The 18,539-nt window shown below is 45.6% G+C and overlaps 1 protein-coding gene across 6 annotated transcripts in view; it reads right to left on the bottom strand.

Annotated features, from left to right (window-relative positions):
• Window positions 1-8,165, bottom strand: part of Tmtc4 (transmembrane O-mannosyltransferase targeting cadherins 4) — a 59,804-nt gene extending 51,639 nt beyond the window's left edge. For 3 of the 6 annotated variants that reach the window (XR_007108761.1, XM_047553207.1, XM_047553211.1), the window contains exons 1-3: window positions 7,530-7,701; window positions 5,101-5,272; window positions 2,177-2,392 (exon numbers count right to left, since the gene is read on the bottom strand). Coding sequence is in view for 5 of the 6 variants with exons in the window: in XM_047553207.1 (XP_047409163.1) it covers window positions 2,177-2,338 (162 nt within the window). In the remaining variant the exon portion in view is untranslated. Of the gene's footprint in view, window positions 1-2,176; window positions 2,393-5,100; window positions 5,273-7,529; window positions 7,702-7,768; window positions 7,969-8,018 lie in introns of those variants that run through there. The other 3 variants (XM_047553209.1, XM_047553208.1, XM_047553210.1) reach the window with 3 other exon arrangements.
• Window positions 8,166-18,539: the final 10,374 nt, after the last annotated feature.

Below are 18,539 nucleotides of genomic sequence, written 5' to 3'. Positions count from 1 at the left end.
GTGGAATAAGTAGCAAATCTGACTGATTTTCTCTTTAAAGCAAAATTCAACAGGAACGTTCTGGGGGCTCAGCACATTCTAATTTCCAGGCCTCAAGTTCCTAATTTCCAGCTGCACCCGGAGTTCACTACTGGTTACTTTGGTGTTTGCCCACACAAAGGGAGAGGAAAGTACAGATGCAGAGTGGGTCACCTGACACCCATGGTAGATGGCTTTCCCTTCCCCTGGGGTCAGCCTCAGGGCCTTACGCACATAAGCCACGGCATCCCAGGAGCTGGGTAGATATTTTGTGAAGACCATGGAATGCGCCTGCTTTCCTAGTGAACTGGAGACTAAACTCCTATATTGTGACCAAAGTGCTTGTTCAGTTGTGAAGGCGCTGGGCGGAGGATCTCACCCTCCCTTTGAACAGGAAATGAACACCACTGAAGCTCTAAATATTTGATTAGGCGTAGCCTCCACACAGCAGGGTGTGCAGCAGAAAGGTTAATTTTCCTTATGATTTATGGAAACAATGGATTGTAATCTGAAATTTCTCCTAACTCCACTGTCTAAAAAAAGATCATCGCCTCAAGGAACAAAACAGTAACTCAAGACTGCAAGGAAGCTTCTGGAAAAGTCTTCAACACCACTGGACCCACCAAAGCCTGTTTCCCATCACTCAGGTGCAGGGTCAAGGAGCGCAGGCATGCCTTCCATTCAGTGGGAAGGAGAAGGAAGGGCTGGCAAGTTAACACAGGAGCAGAGGGTGATGCTCCAGAAAACACTGCCCAGACCATGCTCAGCAGAGCCTCCTCCCCTCAAAGAAGGAAAGGGGGTCATATCCCTACCACACAGCTCACGCTGACTGAACTCATCTGACACCAGTTCTGAATGAACTCTTCACATACCCAAGAGCCAAACTCACCAAAATGAAAAATGGAATTTAAAAAATCACGTTGAATTCTTGCTAGAAAAGCAATTCTGTGGCTAGAAAGCCATTAATCTGACAGTCACATAGAACTCCTCACTTCTTTCATATGTGGTTTAAAAAAAAAAAAGAATCGAAATTAAACCATCTGTAGTAACTGCCAGGTGAACTTGAAGAATCACAGGCAAAGAACTTGAATTAAAAAGCAAACATCAACAAAGCTCCAGTTAAGTGCCATTGAAATGGAGAGAATTAATTATAGTACTGTGCTACAAATAAAATGCCTTCGAATCAGCCATGCGTTTCCCCCATGGCAGACAGGCTTGTTCTTCGACATATTCCATATGAAAACGGCTTTTCCTCACCTGGTGAATCCGTAACCCCATCTTTTGAGAGCATTCCACTACCGTGCTGCAGAGTTCCTACAGCTGCCCGTTCTGGAGGTGGGCCGCGAGTTCCTTCACATCCTGGCCACTGGTCCAGTCACACACTCCCTGTTGAGCAAGACTGCCTGCCACACAGGTTCCGCCTCCTGCCATTTCCAGGGTCTTTCTCCTTCAGCCCGTCCCTGCCTGAGTTTCTTACTCTGATTTTAACTTCTTTGAATATTTTCCTTCCCTTCCCACACACCAATTTGTTCTTCTCTCTCTCTGATTAGGGAGTGAAAAAGAATTCCATTTTCCCTGCACTGACACAGTATACCGGGTGAGCAAGACTGCCTGGGACTCTGCAAGTTCAGCAAATCAAAGCCTCCAAACATGGATGGGCAGGAAGTGCCAGTCCTGGGGGCATGTTGCTTGCGCCCCACAGCTGGCAGCAGGCTGTCCTCACACTCAGTGCAGGACGGGACCTGCAGGGAGCTCCCTGACTGACACTGGCGAACCTTCTGGCCAATGACCAGACCTACCCATCAGTGCAGCAGGATTTTCTTTCTTTTCTGAATAGTTGTGGAAATTTTTCAAAAAACCCGAAGTACTCCTGAGGCAATACCCTGGCCTTAGGAGAAGGCTCTCTCTCATTCACATGTGGACTTGGGGCCTCACGAGGTTAGCAGGGGTTGCAGACCTTGCCGTTAGCAATCAAAGAGACACTCAATTAAAGAGATGATACAAATAAATAAATGGAAAGATGGAAAATCCACAGTACAACCAGGCTCAGGCAAACACTTAACCCAAGTTTAATAAAGAATCCAACACCATCTTAGATGATTTCTTAGACACAGGTAGGTGCTTACCATGTTTCCCAGAAAAGAATTAAGCTACAAACCTTATTGTTAACAATAGCTTCTGAGTCGTCAAAGACAAAATCTCCATCATAGCTCCGTGCAAAACACAGGAGGGAAACACATCCCACTACTAACTTAGCCCAGAAAGGGGGAACGACTGAAGACGGGATGATGTGATCCAAATCGGCGTCCAGCTCGGCCATTTTGAAAACTGCAGGCTACCAGCCTCCTGCTCCAGCATGATGCTGGTTAGAAATCTGCAAGAAAAACAACATCACACAGATATTCACCAGCACACTGTTGGGAGGGCATCTGCAGTACACAGAGTTACCTTGAGCAAGTAAGAGCCAGGCGGTCATCTATGCCATAATTTTGCAGGATGTGGTTTTCTAACAAGAGTGGGCAGGAAAGTCATGGGCAACAGCCAGTTTCTTGGACCCTACCATGACCTATGGAATTGGAAGCCCTTTCATTTCTGATGCTGAGTGTGTTACCCTTGAAGAAACATTGACTTAATGCAGGCCTGTATTTATCAACACCACCAGGCAAATCATTTTTTAAAAAAGTCCCTGAGCGGTTTACAAAGCTTAAAAAGAATTAACATCAGCTTCAACCAATCAAAAAAACCAGCAACTGTTGATTATAGGGTCTTGGCACATTTTGCTGTGTGGAGGGGTAGTATGGTATTCAAAACATGACCGAACTCCGAAACTGCTTATCATCTATTTATGGAACTTAGATACATATGCCAATTAGATGAAAATCTGAGAGGGAAATCAAAAGGCAGGGCACACGATTGACTGATTGATCGATTGACTGCTGGGTTAGTGGTTCATGCAGAGAGAGGGGAATTGACTGCTTGGGGACAATAATTTGTCCTAGAAAGGAATGAGTCGTGTTCCAAAGAAGAGAGACAGTTCTACATAAGAATATGACTTTCAATACTGCTAAGAGTCAAGATAAAAAGGTATACTTCTCTTGAACTTTCTCTTCAAACAGGCAAATGTTTGTACCCACGCCTTGCCATTGAGAATTTGTGTGGCCTCATGCATGTCCCTGACTTCTCTGAATCTACTTCCTGCGGTACTCTGCAAAGCATGAGAACTTTCCGGCAGTAAGAGTTGCCTTGGAAGTGGCCCAAACAAATGTCAAACTACCCACAAATCACATTTATCTGTCCCCATGCCTACTACGCCCTCAATAGGTACTTTCTTTAGATTTGCCAGGATCATGTCTGGGTCAGACTGCTTGGTTCCATCTTGTGTAATTCTGGGCAAGTTACTTAACAACTCTGGGTCTGTTTCCTCACCTGTAAAATGGGGGTGACCTCATACAGTTGTTGTGAGGGTTTTAATGAATTCTCAGGGGAGGTTAGGCATTATTATTATATTTTCTTTCATGCGGGTGAAAGCCCAGGGTGGACTGATTTTTCCCTGGAAAACCCCCTTTAGTTGGCTTACTGGTCCCAGGGCTCTTGTCCTCCCTGCACAGATAAGCCCCGTTCCTTCCACAGAGATGAAAAGAGAATCCCAGACCGACTGCATAAGCAGCTTGGATGTTGTTTCCAGATCTCCAAGTGGATATTCTAGATTACAGAATCAACAAGTCAACCCAACAGGAATCTGAGTTTTCAGGCATCTTTTCTGCAGCCTTCTGATGGAGTGAAAGTGGAGGAAGATCAACAGGGAGGAGGACACAAGGGTCAACGGCAGCACTGGCCCTCCCCAGGGGTTAAAGGAGGTTCTAGATCTGCACTCTAGAGATGAAAGATCATATCTTGCTCACTGCTTGTCCCTTGAATCCTGTCACCTGATGTAATGCAAGAAGTACTGGGGGAATATTCCAGGTACAATCTGCTGCCTTTTCTTCTTATTCAATGAAAGGATAAACAATTGCTCAAATCCAAATTACAGTTCCAAATACAGTTCAAGTCACCATGCAGGCTCTGACCGCTGTTTACATTTCAGTTAAAAAAATTACTTCTGATATATATATTGTGTGTAAAAACATATAAATAATATGGAGAAAGCTGAGAGAGATATTGAACACTTAGGAAGATACCATGAGGTCATGTGGAGGGAATAAAAATGGTCTTTGATTTATACGATTACTATGGAGGCCGAGGGTGATGGCAGCACACACCTACACTCCCAGCTACCCAGGAGTCTGTGCAGGATGAGCACAAGTTTGAGGTCAGGTTAGGCAGCTTATTGAGACCCTGTTTAAAAATAAAAAAAACAAAAAGAACCGGGGATGTAGCTCAGTGGTAGAGCACCCCTGGGATCAATGCCCTCACCAAAAATAAGTGTGGAAGAAAACAATTTATACCAAATCTGAAATGCACAATAGAGTTGAGAGCTGAGAAAAGGTAAACACAACTCATTCTGATGTTATCCACTGTAGTCACAAATATTTGAATATTACTACACAAAAGTTTAATATGAGGATTAAATGGTCTTAAAGGAAGGTTAGGATGGAAGAGAAACTCTATGCTCCTAGATTGGCTACCACGCCTCCCTGTTGATCTCCAACTGTTCATAACAGACGCATCATTTTGGTACTCAAGCAACAGCCTGGTTATACATAGGGCAGACTGTGGGTTCCAACATCTGGAGGGCCCTGGTGGACCAGGCCCCAACCCTTGGGATTCCACAGGATGGCTGAGTCATCTCAGAATGACCTCCTCTTCTTCTCTTGTAGGGACACCCTGGAAAGTCTGTGCCTCCTTCCTCTACCCTCTCTGGGTTACTCTCAGCCCTGGCTGGCTCTGGTCTCTTCGTGGAAACATCCCTGCATTTTCCTCAGGGAACTCATCCTCCTCAGTTTCCAAGGTTCCCACTTCTTTGATTCCACTGAAAATATTCAAATGCCCCTTTCATTTAAGGAATTTACTGTTCACTTGTATAGTGGAATAGTTCAGAAAATGCCTTTCATTAGCAAATGCAAAAAAAAAAAAAAAACCTACAATGTTAGAAACCCATGTGAAGTTCTGAGAGTCCACTCCAGTCCAGTGGTTGAGAGCAAAGACTCTGGAGACAGGCAGTTCTGGACTTGCTGGCTGTGTGACCTTGAGCTAATTAGTCTTCCTAAGGATCAGTTTCCTCAGCACAGCAGGGAACCACTACTTTCTTCTGAGGCTGTGGTAAAGATTAAATGAGATAATGTAAGCAAGGAGCTAGCTCCCATTATTGATATTATTTTGGAGAGATTAGTTCCTGGTGTCCAGTCCTTGACTGCCCGTCTTGGGAACACCCATTTTGCCATTAGTTGTTACTCCAACCAGAGCCAACAGCAGTCTCCCAGGCAACCAGGTGCAATTGAGAAAGCAGTACCCTTTTTTGTGGTAGATCCAAGGCACACAGGTTCCCTGGATAGGTGTCTTTGTGTCCTGCACAACCACAGAGGGACCCTGATTCCAACTCTCCTTCCTCCAAAATGAAATGACCTTTGTTCTGCAATGAGGTTCGGCACTCAGGTAAAAGAAGCGGTGCCCACCTGAGGTGGCAGAGATGGGGACCAGCTTCCTCCACGCTATATACCCATGTCCTGAAGTAGTAAGGGACAGTGTTTTTCTCTTGATGGCCCTGAGCTGCAGTGCCCTATTATGCTTTTTCAGGTGATGTCCTGCCTGGGAACCTTGGCACCTCAGTCACAGCTGGAGGGAATAGACAGGAGCCTCTGTGTGCCTCAGTCCAGTTGTAGCAGCAACAAGGTCAGTACTATCTGACTCCTGTGCCTGTTTTAACTGGTTCAGCAGTAGGTGAATTTGAAACAAATCAGATCTTTTTATCCTCAATTTCTTGAACTTCTAAAATCAAGCTTCTATCTTTGGGGGGGTTAAAAAAATTATTAACCAATCATCAGTGAAAAGGTATTTTTAGGTTTCAAACAGGGACTCCCAAAAAACAAATGTATGTCACTGAGCTGTGTACCATGGGGATCTAGTGACAGCTGACACAGCATACTGGACTGCAGTAAACAGAATGGAGAGACCAAACCTAAATGATTTACTCTAGAAAAAGAGCAGCAATCACCCACTGAAGAATATGCTTCCACATGCATGGCCTCTGTGTGGTCTTCCTACCTCATCTGACAACAATCCATCCACACAGCCAGCAGCCTTCTGCCAGGCTGAGACGGGACACTGCCTCTGGAAATCAGATTGAAGAACAGGATGGTTTCTGACCTACCACTCAGTGGCTTGGCAGTAGCCTGGAGAATGGACCTGTCCCCCTTCAACCCAGGGTGCCTCAAGGTAAGGAGGCCGGTCATCTCCACCGCCCTCCCCCATGCAGTGCCCAACCAAATGCTATTGGAAGTATGTCCTGTTGTGACTGTCCTCCTATTTCTTAATTCAGTGATGCGCGAGAGCCACAGCTGCTTATAGTAGATTCACATTCACAGTTACTGTCCCAGAAAGTTTCCGGTTTGCTAGCTTGTAGCCATTTTCCCATCTAAGTGGGCCAGAGTCACTGCCCCACCTCCACCTAGGACACGCCAGTTTGGTCGAGGATGTAGGGAGAAGGGACAGGGACGGGATCCAGTCAACCCTTACTATAATTGTTCCTCAAGGAATTCTCCCCATCCATCTGCTCCCGGTAAAAAGCAAAGTATGGATGACTCACAGTGGCTAGATCGGTCCTCTAACTCCTCCTTTCTTTTGTGTAGGTTAAAAAAAGAAAGAAAACACACACAGCCCACAGTCACAACATCAACAAGACCAGACGCCCCGTGGAGTTCGCAGGAGGTGAGGCGGTGGTTGCACCACCTGCTCGGCTTCCCCAACTCCTAGCCCACGCCGGCAAGTGGCAGCTCGGTGGCTCCAGGCGCCCCGGCCGGTGGCACCCGCTCTCCTGCTCCTTGGCTCCGCAGACGCGTGCGGAGTAGCTGGCACTCCCGGCGCTGCGGGAGAGCCGCCTCGTAACCCGGGGCAGGCGGCCAGGCGGCCCGGCTGTGCCCAGCCATCACATGCGCCGCGGCCAGCTGGCGGCCAGGCGCGCGGCCCCGTGGCCAGGTGGCCGCTCCGCCCAGTGCGCTCCGGGCCGAGGGAGCGCCGGTGCGGCTGCAGCAGGCAGGGTCTGGCGTAGTGACCTCGGCCCTGGAGAGGAGCGCAGGAGCCTGAGCCCGCAGCGCGGGCAGCGGGGCGCGCACCCTCCACCCCGCGCCCTTTGTCCTGGGTGCTGCTTCACCGGGCGCACGGCGTCCGGGGCCCGCGTTCCGGGTCCCGGAGCCAACTCCTCACGCAGCGCCGCAGCTAGGCTGGGCGCCGCCCCCGGCTCGGCCGCCACGCGGGGCTTGCGGCTCGGCTGCAGCGGGGAGCCTGCGCCCGCTCCGCGCCCAACTCCGCTCTCCCCGAGGCGCTTTCGGCCCTTCAGGGGCCGCCCCGCGCGTTACCTGCAAGGAGCCCGAGCGGCGGCCACATCTCCCTCCCGCGCGCGGAAACTCCGGCGGCTCGCGGCGCCCGCCCGCAGCCTGCAGGGGAGGGGCCGCCCGCGCGCCGCCCCCCGCCGCGCCCCCCGCACCCGCGCGGCGCCGCGCCGCCCGCAGCTCCCCACGCGCGGGCGCTCCCGCTCACACACCCGCCTCGGCCCGGCGCCTCCTCCCTGCCATTGGCTGCGTCTCCCGTCACTCACATGCCGAAGCCCGGTCTCTCTTCTGTTCATTGGTGGGTGCGCGGGTGACGTCGAGCCAGAGGGCTCTGGGCGGTGGCGGAGGAGGCGCAGGGACAGAGGGACTCCACTGGAGAGGAGGAAGCCGGTCTCTGGGAGCCCGACCCGGGCGGGGCGGGGTCGGGGAGGGGCGGCCTCGGCGTGGCCCGGGGAGGCGGGCTGCGGGGGCCAGGGCGGGGCCTTGCTTGCTGGGGGGCTGGAGGCTGTTTCTGACCTGTTTCGCGCAGTCGGCGGAGGGACTGCAGCATCGCCGCAGGACAGCTCGAACTCCAGAGTTCTTCCTGTCGGGGAGGAGTTGAAAACGTGTGTCTCCACTTTCTGTCTCTCGGAGCAGAACTGAAACCGTCCTTCCTCCCAAGGCCCTGCCGCCGCGCGCCTCACCTGGCAAGGCCACCAAACAGGCGTACACGCACCAAGTCACTGCCCACTTTGTCCTAAACCTTCCCTCCTGAGTGCCACTCCACCCACACACCCCATTCTTAGTAGACGTCTTCGCTGCCAGCTCCAAGAAAAAGAAAGGAAAAAAAAAAAAAAAAAGCTGGGCATGATGGAGCGCGCTTGTAATTCCAGGGATTCCGGAGGCTGGGCAGGAGGATCGCAAGTTCAAGACCAGCCTGGCAAACTTTGGACCCTGTCTCAAAATAAAAATAAAACAAAATAAATAAAAAGGGCCGGGGATGTAGCTCAGTAGAAGAGATTCCCCTGGGTTTAATCCCCAGTCCTGAAAAAGGCGGGGCGGGGGGGCGGGAAGGAACCTCCCACTTTACACCACCAACCCCCCCCCCACACTTTCAGGTTCCCTTTTCCCAGTGTCATAGAATCCGTCTCTCGCTGTGGACTGAAATCCCTATTCTCAGCATTAATCATTCCCAAACCTTTCTCTCCTCCATGTGCTCCATCCCTGAAGTTGTTGAAAGCGCTGCTTACCCCCACCTTTGTAGTCTGCTTTCACTTCTTGGTTTTCACTCGGTTAGAGTGCTTTCGCCATAATCACCCCACAAAACTAAATCCAAAGGACACTGGCTTCCAAATGTTACCTGATCTCTCCATAAAATTCCATCTTCCTCCTTAAAACGTTTTCCTGTGGAGGAGGTCACTCCACTCTCCTGTTTTCCTTCATTCTTGATGTGCTTATCTGCTCTGGATGACCTCTAAAAAGACCCTCAGCCCTTCTTACTCCACAATTTTCCCCTGCATGATTTAATCTGCTGCCAACGTTTCAATCAATATATCCCAAATTTACAACTCCGGTCCTTCCTTTCACTGAACTCCACACCTATTTATCTAGTTCCCCACTTAGCTTATCCACCTGGATGTGTCGCAGGACCTCAAGGGAATACACCCAGAGTCAAAAATTGCCTTCACTGCATGCTCTTCTTCCAAGTCTCCTCTGATATGGAGGGCACCACAATCTATCTAGTACTTCCCAAACTCACTTCTGACATCTAATAAATTGCCAAGATTCTAATTCCTAAGTGTCTCTCAAGTTTGTTCATTTCCTTCAGTTTCCACTGTTAAATATACAAGTTGGGCATTCCTAATTTGAAAATACAAAAATTCAAAGTACTCCAAAACCCAAAAATTTTTGAGTGACCAATTTTGGATTTTAGAGAATTTGGAATTTTAGATATTCAGATTAGGGATGCTCACCCAGTAACATCTATGAAATATTCCCAAATCCAGAAATCTTTGAAATCAAACACCACCACGGTGGTAATCAGATTTCAACCTAGAGGGGATGAACCATATTCAAACCATTACACTTTCATTTCTTTCATTGTATCCCCCTTTTTTCTTAAGCTACCTTGAATAGCTTCTCTTCCTTTTAGACAAAGAAGGCTTGACTAAGATAAATGTGGTTAGAAAGAAGATTTGAGAATCTTACCTCTGGCAGGTGAGCAACCGCACCTGTGAGATGAATTTTACTTCCATTCCCATCCTCTTGCCCTATTTCTTTTTCTTTTTTCTTTCTTTCTTTTTTTTTCTTTTCTTTTCAGTGCTGAGGATTGAACCCAGGGCCTTGTGAGGCAAGCACTCTACCAACTGAGCTATATCCTCAGCCCCTCTTGCCTTATTTCTGGTCTTAGCTGTCTGAGTAGAATCAGAGAAAGTGAGCACTCAGAGTGGCCCTGGTCTGAGGATGACTGGTGAGTCCTATCATTGATGACCCAGGAAATCAGGGAGGATTCCAGGGCCTAGCAGGTAATGTAGAGGGAAACTGCATACACAGGGTAGACAAATATAAGAACCTGAGACTAAAATATAATTAAGAGAGTCCTCAAAAGTTAAACAGAATTGCCATTGACCATTGCCAGAGTTGAAAATAAGTATTCATATACTTGCACATCAATCAATGTTCATAGCAGCATCATTCCCAATAGCCAAAAGGTAGAAACAAAAGTCCATCAACAGATGAATGGTAGACAAAATGTAGAACATCCACATGGTGGATTATTATTCAGTCAGAAAAAGGGAAGGAAGTACTGATACAAGCTACGGTATGGATGAACCTCAAAAACATTATGGTAAGATAAAGAAGCCAGTCACAAAATGGTAAGTCTTGTATGACCCTGTTTATATGAAATATCCAGAATAGGCAAATGCATAGAGAAAAAAAGGTTGATTAGTGGTCACAGGGTGCGGGAGGGTGGAATGGGGAGCAACTGCTTAACGGACAAGGGGTTTCCTTTTGTGGTGATGAGACTTCATGCATGATTTGTGAATGTACCAATTGTTACTGAATTGTATACTTTAAAATGGTGAAAGTGCTGAACTGTGTTGTGCAAATTTTATCCCAATTAAAAAAATGCAACTGAGAAGGGGAAACAAGAAGTTGGGGACTGAGTCCAAAATCTCAGAGCAAGGGCTGTTCATATGACAAATAGGACCCACTTTACCTGATGAATGGGTGGAAGTGAGGGCTGCCGTGAACTGAATTGTGCCTCTCAAAAACCCATATGTTGAAGAGTTTACCCTTAAATGATTGTATTTGGAGATGGGGTCGTTAGGAGGCAAAGTTAATTGAGATGGTAGGGTTGGGACTCTGGAACCTCAAAGAATGAGAAAGAAGAGAAGCCACTCTCTCCCACCCTGTCCCTCCTTTTTATTTTTCTCTCTCTCCCATTTCCCCTGGATGCCCAGTAATTTACTCACCTGGAAAGGTCAGGTCAAGACCCAGCAAGAATGTGGTCATCTGCCAGCCAGACAAGGGACCTTACCAGAAACTGAATCAGCCAGAGTCTTGATCTTGGACTTCCAGTCCCCAGAAGTGTGAGAAAATAAATTCCTACTGTTAAAACTCCCCAGTCTATGGTATTTTAGTATGGCAGCCCAAGCAGACTCATGTGAGGCCCAGAGGATGGAAGAGGGAGCAGTTTTTAAGGTCAGGCAGGTAGAAAGTTGCTGAATGTGGAAATTCCCATCAATAAGTGCTTGTTGAGTATGGAGCCCTGTGTTACTTACTGGAAAACACATGTACATCATTTTCACCAAAAAAGATGGCAGCGAATTGGGTGGCTTCCTAAGGAAACTGTGAGCCCCAAACTAAGAAGTCATTGCAGTAGGTGGAAAAAGAGATGAGTGATAATTTCTGTGCAGTTAATGTCTACTCACCTCCACTTGTGGTTTACATAACTTATTTAATTAAATTCTCACAAAAAATCCATGAGCTAGCTCTTACTGTGATTCCTTTCTTATAAATAAGAAGACTGAGGCTGATGAGGTTATATAACCTGATTAAAGTCCCACAGACATTAAGGGACAGAGATGGACGGGAACCTGGTGTGTTTTACCCCAAACCTCTGCACATAACCGATGTGTTGTAACTCTGCCAAGTGGGTGTGGCCCGTGGATGTCCTCATTACATGAGATTATGGGAGAAACATTTGGAAGTGGCCCTAGAGGCAAGATGCCTTGACCTCCTCGCCTACGGAGTTGGGGGAGGCCAGTCAGGAAGGCTTCCTGGAGGAGGATATTCTTGGCTGGGTTTGAGTGGATATTAACAAGTCAGATGAAATGAAGACAACTGAAAGGAAGAGGGGTTCAGACAGAAAAGCTGGGTTTCACGTGGAGAAAGGTGTTCATGGAGAGCACGATGCTAGAGCTGTTTGCTCACGGCAGAGCAAGGATTTGGGCTTCCCAGCCCATGTTTTGCCTGTGTTTCCTTGCCGTCAACATAGACATGTCGTTCTCCTTCCAAGCTCCCAACTTTATCCAGATCCTTTCTGACCACTCTCCTGGAATAAAAACTCCTCCTTTATTTTCTTTCTCACCCACAAATGCCTGCTCTCTAAGGTGATGTGCATGTGCTTAGCCATGACCATGGTGGCTAGAGCAAAATACCATCGATGATGGAAATGTGGAGGCAAGAAGGACAGAGAGGCCGCTGATGGTGTGTGGGGAAAGGAGTTGTGGGCAGGTGGGAGCTGCTCAGAGCCTCACAATCATGGACTTTACTCCTGGGGCGTCACAGCTTGGAACTTCCTGGTACTCAAATATTTTACATACTAACTCTCTCCTTCTCACTTGCAGTAACAACGTGTTTTTTAATGTTGACCTCTCCACACTCTAGTAAAATGTAATAATAACTCAATCATCTCTTTCTACAAATAAACCCTCTGCAATTTCAGCTCCACTTGTGACAAATTGCATTTCTTTAGTATTTAAAGCAGATGTGTCCTTTAACGATTCACCTTTAAAAATTTTAAGCTCAAATTAAATATCTAGTTTGTAGATTCAAAAATAGCACTGCTCTTGTCTATATGAAATAGGATTTACTTAAGTGGTGGGCTAACTATGGATTTACTTGCCTTTTCATTCTTTCAACAAAAATGTATGGAATCTCAGTTATCTGTGAGTTGCTATCCTGGATGCTGGGGTTTCACAGACCCACTGTCCATACCTTCAGGAGAGTAATGGATTTTTAACTGGCTAAAGAGTGGAAGACAGGGAATACAGAAGAAGGAGGCAGCTGGGGATATGGACACAAGCGGCAGACCCTCGTGAGACATCAAGGAGATGTACAGGGACTGGATAATCCTGGTATAAAGCTCAGGAAAGAATTCTGGGCTGCTGTTGCAGATTTGAGAGCATCAGAAGACAACAGGAACTGCAACCCCATGTGAGCCTGCGGTAGAGGACACTCATTACAGGACCCCAGGGAGTGTGCTTCTCCCCTCCCCGAAGAATACACTCAGCTTCAGTGATTTGCTAGAAGGACTCCCAGAAGCCAGTGACTTCCTTACAGATAGAGTTTATTGTAGCCAAGAATACAGATCAAAATTAGTAAGGAACATGGTGATTGGGGTGAGGACACAACTTCCCCGGTCCTCTCCTTGTGGAGTTATGTAGGCAGCACTTGATCCTTCCAGCAACAGTGTAACAACCCCCAAGAAGAATTGCCAATCAGAGAAGCTCACCCAAGCTTCAGTGTCCCAGGATAATATTAGGGGTTATTTATACAGACAAGACTGACAGCACACATTACCAACCCAAATTTCTAGGTTAAGCTGATACAGTCTGAAGTCACCACCATTAATTAATTATATTAGCATAATACGACACGAGTGAACATCCTGAACAAAAACACGTTTATCATAGAATAATCCAGAGGCCTACAAGTTACCTCTCAGGAGCTGCGAAAGGGTCAGACCCCTCTTTGGAATATCCAAGGCTGATATTTTACTCCATAGAAGGTCAACATTTGAAGGTCAGTCAAGAAAAGAATCCACAACAGAGAGTAATAGTCCCTGAAAACTGCGCCTAAACTAAGAGAATATGTGACCATGGAATCCAAGAACAGAGAACTTCAACCAGGAGGGGATAGAAATACCAAATTGGTCAATGAAATGGGTGCTAAGGAATGTCTTTCAGATTTGACCAGCAGAGCATTATTGTGGGCCTTGAATGGTTTAGTAGACCAAGTAGGATTAAGAAAAGAGCAGGTTGCTGAATTGAGGAATATAGGATCAGTCCAGTCAGATTATAACAAACTATCATGCACTGGGACATTATGAACAACAGAAATTTATTTCTGGCAGGTCTGGAGGTGGAGAAGTCCAAGATCAAGGTGCAGCAGATCCAGTGTCTGGTGAGGTCAGGTTTCCTGATGTTTGGGTGGTCTTCTCACAGTGTCCTCACATGGCAGAAGGCATCTCGTGGAGCCTCTTTAATAAGGGCGCTAATCCCATGCAGGAGGGCTCCAGCTCTCCACCTCGTCACCTCCCAGAGGCCTCAACTAATACCATCATCACAAGGAGGGTAGATTTCAGCATAAGAATGGGGTTGGGGTGGGGCGGACACAAACATTTAGACCACAGCGAGGAGCAAATGGAGATATGACTGTATTATTTCTGAGGAGAATATTTAAATAGGGGGAAAAGGGTGTGCATCATGTCAGACATCTTCAGTAACCAGCAATCGAAAATCCCAGCTGAGACGGACTTAAACTAAAGGAATTAATTATGTTGCTTCACGTCAAGGACAGAGGGCAGGGCTCTTGCTGTGTCTTTGCGCAGATATCCTCATGATGGCTTCCGGTTTCCTTCATGGTGTGACACAGCTCTCTCGGTTCCTAGGATGGCTCATCTTAGGAAGGAGAAAACTTTCCTAAAAATTACCTGGCAGCAAGTCCACCCCTAAACCAATCACCGCCCGGGGAGGAGAACACGTCACCTGCTTGGACCAATCAGGGCTGACCGCAGTGCCACCTTCTTTTACTGCAGCGCAGAGGGTGAGGCGGTTGGATGGCTGGCAATTTAGGTTTTTTGGGAAGAATGGATGTTGGGTTAGCAGTCGTCAATGCTTCACTACATGACAGCTGGGAGGAGGTGGATCAAAGAAGAGTTTTATTTTTAATACACGAAATATTTTAATTTGTTTGCTGAGATGTCAGAGCCAGAAGAAGGGAGGTGGGCAGGTAAGAAGGGAGAGGGAGAGAGAGGGAGAGAAAGACATTGAAAAATAAAAAAGAAAAACAATGAATTATGTATGAATTGCTGTCTCTGAAGAATCAAGAGGAAAATTTTCTCCATAGTACAGTTTGGCATATATATATATATTTATTTATTTTTTCCCCTTGAGTTAAAGAATATTTAATGATATTACATATCATAAATTTCCCACTAATGGGTTGTCTAATATTTTTGAAACATCGTATATTTTCTACCTGTACCCCAGTTCAACACATTTACTGTCTATTCTATTTTCACATTAGTTACCTATTTTCTTCCATTTCTTCTAACTTTCCCTTTTTTCCAGAACCATATGATCACCTCTATTTTTAGACTCAAATTCCATTAGAGTTGTTGAGAACATTTGTAGGTCAATCAATATTTACCAAGTTTAGGTTTTGGGTGGTTTTTTTTCCATATAAATATTAAAAATGCTTTGGAGAGAAATGCTAAATGGTTTTCTTTATTTGCTTAATCTTAAAGCATCATATTTTGCATAGTATTTCCATAAATTTTCATGTTGAATGTGCGTTTTCAGCACAAGGTGTATAATAATAAATTAAGCAAACAAGCTGTGTAGCCTACGTAGTTACATTTGAATCTAAGACTGAAATCACAGTAGAGAGTGTGAGTTTTGAAGAGAAAAGACAAAAACAAACTTCCCTAGGGCTTCCTCACCATGTTATAATTTGTAATATTACAGACAGACGTATTATTTGGCATTAATACACAAAATCTTTTCTTTCTTTCTTTCTTTCTTTTTTTTTTTTTTTTTTTGGTATCAGGGATTGAACTCAGGGGCACTCAACCACTGAGCCACATCCCCAGCCCTATTTTGTATTTTATTTAGTGACAGAGTCTCACTGTGTTGCTTAGCACCTTGCTGTTGCTGAGGCTGGCTTTGAATCCTTGATCCTCCTGCCTCAGCCTCTAGAGCCGCTGGGATTACAGGTGTGCCCCACCATGCCCAGCAACACAGAAAAACTTTTTAAAGTCAGTTTCATAGATTAATTTGTTTGATTCCTGAACAATCTCATAAGGTAGATCTATGGCTGTCACTCCCTTTTTATTGATGTGGACATGGAGGTACAGAGAGGTTAAGGAATGGCTGGTATGTGGTAGAGCTAGGAGTCAAGGCCAAGCAGCCTGGGGCGGCAGGGAGTGGATGGTAGGATCTTGTCTAAACAGTTCAGTCTCTTGCCTCTGTGCATGTCCTGGGAAGTAAATCAACCGAAAAGTATAAAGATTTCTCCTCAAAACCTGCATCTTTATCTCTTCAGGCTTTTCTTCCTCCTCGGTCTGCCTTTGCTCTTCTCCCAGGGTTTGTTCTCGTCTCCCAAATCTTGCCCTCTTATCTTAAAATTCTATTTAAAATAAAGGATTTTAACAATATAATACTGACGAATAATAACAATAATACTTAAACTTTGCTGAGCTTAGCGGGTATCTGACACATGATGTATGCTTTCATGGATGATTTTGCATGAGTCTATTATCTGTAGTAAACCTTAAAGTTTAACATTAGTATACTTTTACAGATAGGGATCCGAATCTTAGACATGCTCAATAGTCTGTTTGAGGTCATATGGAAAGCGAGAACCAGAACTCTTGTGCTCTCATACAGGGCGACATGACACCAGATCCTATTTTGAAATCATTACACAAGATTGCCTCTCATTTTATTATTGCTTCTTCCAGGTTTTGCTTTTCTCCTCTAAAATATTAGAGTCTTCCCATGTTCTCCCTTTTCCTTGGATTGGGCTGGGTAAATGACACATTCTTTCTCTAGCTTACGATTTATGGTCTTTGTGCAATCCAGCGTTCCCCTGACTATCTATTCAGGAACAGTCTGTGTTTCCATGCTTATCATTTATCTTTTCTGATTACGTTTATATTTATCTAGCTCTCATGGAATCTGGGGGGTGTTCTCAGACTTAGTGATGATTTTAGAATTTCCTCTTAGCTTTTTGCTCACACCTCTTTCTACCTTTGCTTGGGGTGTCCCTGACACCTTGACCTCCTGGAGACATCCCACTAACTAGGTTCTAGCACAAGATGCGCTTTCAGGTAGACTGAATTATGCCTCCCTCAGGCCCTCGGTGAATCTCCGAATGCTGTCCAGAGACCGTCTCGTCTGGCAATGCTGGTGCAGACATTCATTTATAAGTACAGTGATGTCTCTATGCTTTGGATGGCATCTGGTTCCCTTTCCAAGTCCACAGCACGCAACAGAGCAAAACTTCAAAAGAAAGAAGTCTCTTGAATTTAATTCAACTTCCAAATTCAATAGAAGTACAAAACATATGCAGAATAGGAATCTAAGGATATTTACCTGGGAGAGAAAATACCAAAGGGGATTTGATACAGAATATCCCAAGAGCTGTTTTAAGCACAATTCAATCTAGTGGGCAAGAGTAGGAAGGAGATCTGTGTTAGCCTGAAAAATGCCTTTCTAATAAGAACTGTGTAACACTGGAACAGGTTTTCTTGAAAACCATCATGAATCCCCGCAGGCTGCCCAGGCCTGTGACAGCACCCTGAGGGAGCACATTTGAGGACAGGACTTTCCTCTCTTCAGAGGGACATTGATTCAGACCATTTCATAAGATGTCCAGAGCCTGAAGATTCTGTGTGTTGTTAAAGTATAATTTTCAAAAAGTTAAAAGCACGATTCTTGTACATCTCTAGAATGAAGTGTCAAAGATTTTATTCAACTTTCCAATGAGGGGACAGTAAGAGGAATGGGAATTATTTCCACCAGAAAAGATATTCTGGTGTGTTTGCTGAGTTTGAAACGAGACTGATTAATGTCCTACAGGGCAATAAAATTGTAACCTACAGAGTAATGTTTACTAGACAGAAATTATTTGTATCTTTACTGAAATAATTTGCGACTCTACCAGTTAACATGTAACTTCACAGAGACTGAGCACTTATCTAATAAGTAGAAAAAGTCTTCTGAAGCATCTCTGTACTTGGGTGGTGTTATGGGGTGCAACTTAAGAACAGACCGATCCCCACTGAGAAGTCCAAATTTGAGAGTCTTTATTAAGCCTGCTGGCTGACTGTCTCACACAATGCCCCCCAAAAAATGGTTATTGGGAGAACAGCCCCAACCATTGTTGTAGGGGTTCTTATACCAAAAATCACATCAATCATAAGTGTCTGTTGCAATGATTCGAAATTATAAACTAACATCATGAGATCATTGACAGAGGGAGAAAGTGGGTCAAAACGACCCTTACCTAGGTACAACTAAAGAATGGTTGCTAACATCCACACAATCACCGTTCACATGGTACATTGTTTAGGAGCAATAGGAATCAAAAGAGAGCAATTTTTCATTACATAAGAATTGTCATTTTGTATTGCTAAACGTGTCACGATAAGTAACTGATGATGGGTACAGAGGCGGGGTGTTCCCATGGGAGAAGCTTATTTCCTACATAACATGGAGTCTCAGAGCAAAATGGAGTCTGTTTAGTCATTTCCCTTAGAGTCTGGCCTATAACATTCTCGTGGAGTCAGATCTGTCAGCCCATCACAGGTAGGCCTGTTAAATAATGCCCTAATGTGTTTGTTTCCAGAGCTGCTGTATCACATTGCCACAAATGGAGTAGCTAAAAATTCCAGAATTTATTATCTTGAGAAAGTAGAAAATCACCAAAAGTCAAGGTGTCAGCAGGATCAGATGGGTCCACTCCCCTCTCTCAGCTTCCGGTAGTCACTTGCACCTTCAGGTTCCTCAGCTTGTGGAGAGAGCACCACTCTCTGGGTGGTCTACC

This window comes from Sciurus carolinensis, chromosome 5 (assembly GCF_902686445.1).
Source record: "Sciurus carolinensis chromosome 5, mSciCar1.2, whole genome shotgun sequence".
NCBI lineage: Eukaryota > Metazoa > Chordata > Mammalia > Rodentia > Sciuridae > Sciurus > Sciurus carolinensis.
This window is presented reverse-complemented; position numbering and strand designations above follow the sequence as displayed.